At 38.0% G+C, this 2,937-nt stretch overlaps 1 protein-coding gene across 3 annotated transcripts in view; it reads right to left on the bottom strand.

Moving 5' to 3' along the window:
- Positions 1 to 1,200: 1,200 nt before the first annotated feature.
- LOC122261857 (serine/threonine-protein kinase SIK3) overlaps positions 1,201 to 2,937 on the bottom strand; it is a 51,199-nt gene continuing 49,462 nt past the window's right edge. For all 3 annotated transcript variants that reach the window (XM_043029680.2, XM_043029673.2, XM_043029688.2), the window contains one exon: positions 1,201 to 2,482. In XM_043029680.2, coding sequence (XP_042885614.1) covers positions 1,350 to 2,482 — 1,133 coding nt within the window. In that variant the 3' untranslated portion in view covers positions 1,201 to 1,349. The remainder of the gene's footprint in view (positions 2,483 to 2,937) is intronic.

Raw genomic sequence — 2,937 nt, 5'->3', positions numbered from 1 at the left:
ATTTATACTTTCTGACCACAGAAATATAGTTAACTAAATTAATCAGAAATGATAATGATTAATAATAATAATAATAATCAATAATAAAAATGATAATAATAATAATAATAATATCAATAATAATAATAACAATAATAAGAACTAAAGACAAAAATTCAAATTTCTCACTTGTGCAGCCGGGTGGTTCCAAAGTTATTCTTGGCCACTCTCAACACAGGTCTCCCCTTGTAAATAAACTACCAATTAAGATTTTCTCCATGAAGGCCACCAAATGTTGTAGGACACAGTAAAGACTTGTCTTCGTCTTTGATTCTCATCATTGCTCAACTTGTTTCAGCAATATTGTGCAGAACTAGACCTTCTTCATCTCCCTTTTTCAACTCTACAATTGAAGCACTTTGTGACTACTCACAAATTCCTGAGTGCTCATCATTCTGGACTGACAGGAGGCTAGTACTTCTGTTGTAAAATCACATAAATGAGAATTGAGACCACACAAGCATTTATTCATCATCATGTAATGCTTCAAAAATAAAGTCTTTGTATTTCTGCCATAAGTTTAGTATTGTTACCCTAAAATATGAATAAAGAGCAGAGTAACAACAACAATGGATTGCAGTCCAGAAGGCAACTTGTAGAGAATTGAATGGATTAATATGCACTTGAAATGCAGAAATGTCTGCAGCAGCTTCTATAGTTCAATAATGTCATTTTCAGATAATACAATTCTAAAAAGAAATAATGGCTGTAAATCCTGAAAGACACTGAGAAATCCTTAATAACTATTTTAACATCTAAAGGTGAAATACCTTTCTATTATATAACAACATACATACACAATCATAACTTATAAATTATACTAAATAGACAGTTAACTGAGGACTATCATCATCCTCAATTGTAAAGCTAACAATCTTCTTTCATCAATAGCCTATTTAACCAAAAACATTTCAATTCAACTTCACTGCCTATTTAGAATAATTAAGAATCAATACAACAAATGAAGAATTTTATATAGAATTTAGTAAATAAAAAATAAAAAATAAAAAAAGGAAAAAAAAGAAAAAAAAGAAAAAAAAGAAAGAAAAGAAAAAGGAAATTGAGGCCCTGAGCAGTGCCCCTACAAGGACTATCTTGGCTGTATGGCTTCTGTGCTGTATAGATAGAAAAAAATATATATATAGGTCTTGAAGTCCATTATCATAGCTAAAAAAAAAAAATTCCTTTAAGCACTACTCATGGCTACAATTATTTAATCTGACATTCTGAAGATTTCACACACACTCAACTCTGAAGTACCAGCATACATAAAAGATTCCACATCACACTTAGTAAATAAAAAGTCACTGCTAGGTTTTCATACAGTCTATAAGTTGTTGGCAGAGTTGTGTATACTGAAGATCATCTCCCGACACTCTCCTCAATTTCAGAGCACGAGAGTCTGCAGCAGGACCCTCATGCACCTCCAAGTCCACCTGGGCCCCAGTTGGGTCCCGCACCGAGAGACCGCAGTCTCGAACACCCTCTGAAACTATGGAAGGGGCTCGTCTTTCTAGCATATCCATTATATTACCTACTAAATCTTGCTGAGCCATGCCAGACCACTTGTTTGGTAGCGTTATCACGAAAGAGCCACTTCCTGTTTTAGGTAACTCTAGTTCAATAATACCATGTTCCCCCAGGGGTGATCTATCCCCTGATGGACTCACATCTGCCATTTCCGTATCACTTTCACCCGTTCCTCCATTAGGGAATGGTGGAAAGCTATGCCTATATTCCATGCTAGTGATCAGCATGTGGTGATGTGGAGGTCCGGTTATGGCATTTTGTCTAACCAAGTTCCGTTCGTTACGAGCTCTATGGACGTTGTTGTTATCTGCTGGTGACCTTCGTGATGCAATCAAGCCAGCAGTCCCTCGAGTTATTGAGGGCGCTTGCGTGTCGTACTGCCCTACGTATGGCAATGGCGAGGAATCTAGACTTAAACCCTTGAATAAGCGTTGGGAGGACAGCGGTGAAAACATGGTCACAGGATCAGGAGACAGCGGCGATGGGAACGGGGAAGAATCCATGTCATCTGATATATCTGGGGACGAATCTGACGACGAGGCAATGATGATCTGATCTCCACTCTCGTCAGTGATGGATATCTGAGGGTTTTGTGTGAAATTATGTACAATGCTCGGGTTGCGATGAGGTACACGAGACCCTCTTGGAGGCTCCTCCCTGATGCTGTCGAGTCCCAACGGAGGAGGGGAGGGCCCAGACCGAGGTATGTGGCCCAGGGGTGGGGGAGATAGTGGAGCACCAGGACTTAACAAGGATCCAGGGGAAGATGGTTGTGGAGACAATACCAGGGGTGGAGACTGACGATGAGAAGGGCTGCGAGGTCCACCAGGCGAAGAGGGAGGATGGAGCTGTAGACGACTTAAACTGAGAGCTGTTCCCTCTATGCTACTCCCACTGTGGTGTAGAGGTGAACCTAAAAAATAAAAAGCAATTAATTTTATATACTAACTATATAAGACTGTTATAAGATACTATGAAAAATATCAATGTATCTAGTACTATATTCTTTACCTTCTTAGAAGTACAAGTTCTTATGTAAAATAATTAGAGATACAAAAAAAAAGGAAAAATCAAACCATTTCTAGATTCAAAATCAACAATTCAATACAATTCTAATTCCATGTGCTAGATTAGTAGAAACTGATGTCACGCTAGTCAAAAAAAATATGTAATTTGAATTTTCACTTCTTTCACAAACTATCATAGACTACAGTGTACACACTTGTATCTGTAAATTTAATTACGGTCATAAGTCCCTTTGGGATTTTGCACAACAGTCCTAAAATACCACACCCCTTCAAAGATTACAGGTTCTTCTATCTTAAAGTTGTGGTCACCGTGGCACATAATATTTGCAACCGTATCTAG

The sequence above is a fragment of the Penaeus japonicus genome, unplaced genomic scaffold, assembly GCF_977035675.1.
Source record: "Penaeus japonicus unplaced genomic scaffold, GWHDUDI00000001_assembly GWHDUDI00000035, whole genome shotgun sequence".
NCBI classification, from domain to species: Eukaryota; Metazoa; Arthropoda; class Malacostraca; order Decapoda; family Penaeidae; genus Penaeus; species Penaeus japonicus.
The sequence above is the reverse complement of the archived record's forward strand: the minus strand, read 5'-3'. Positions and strand labels throughout refer to the sequence as shown.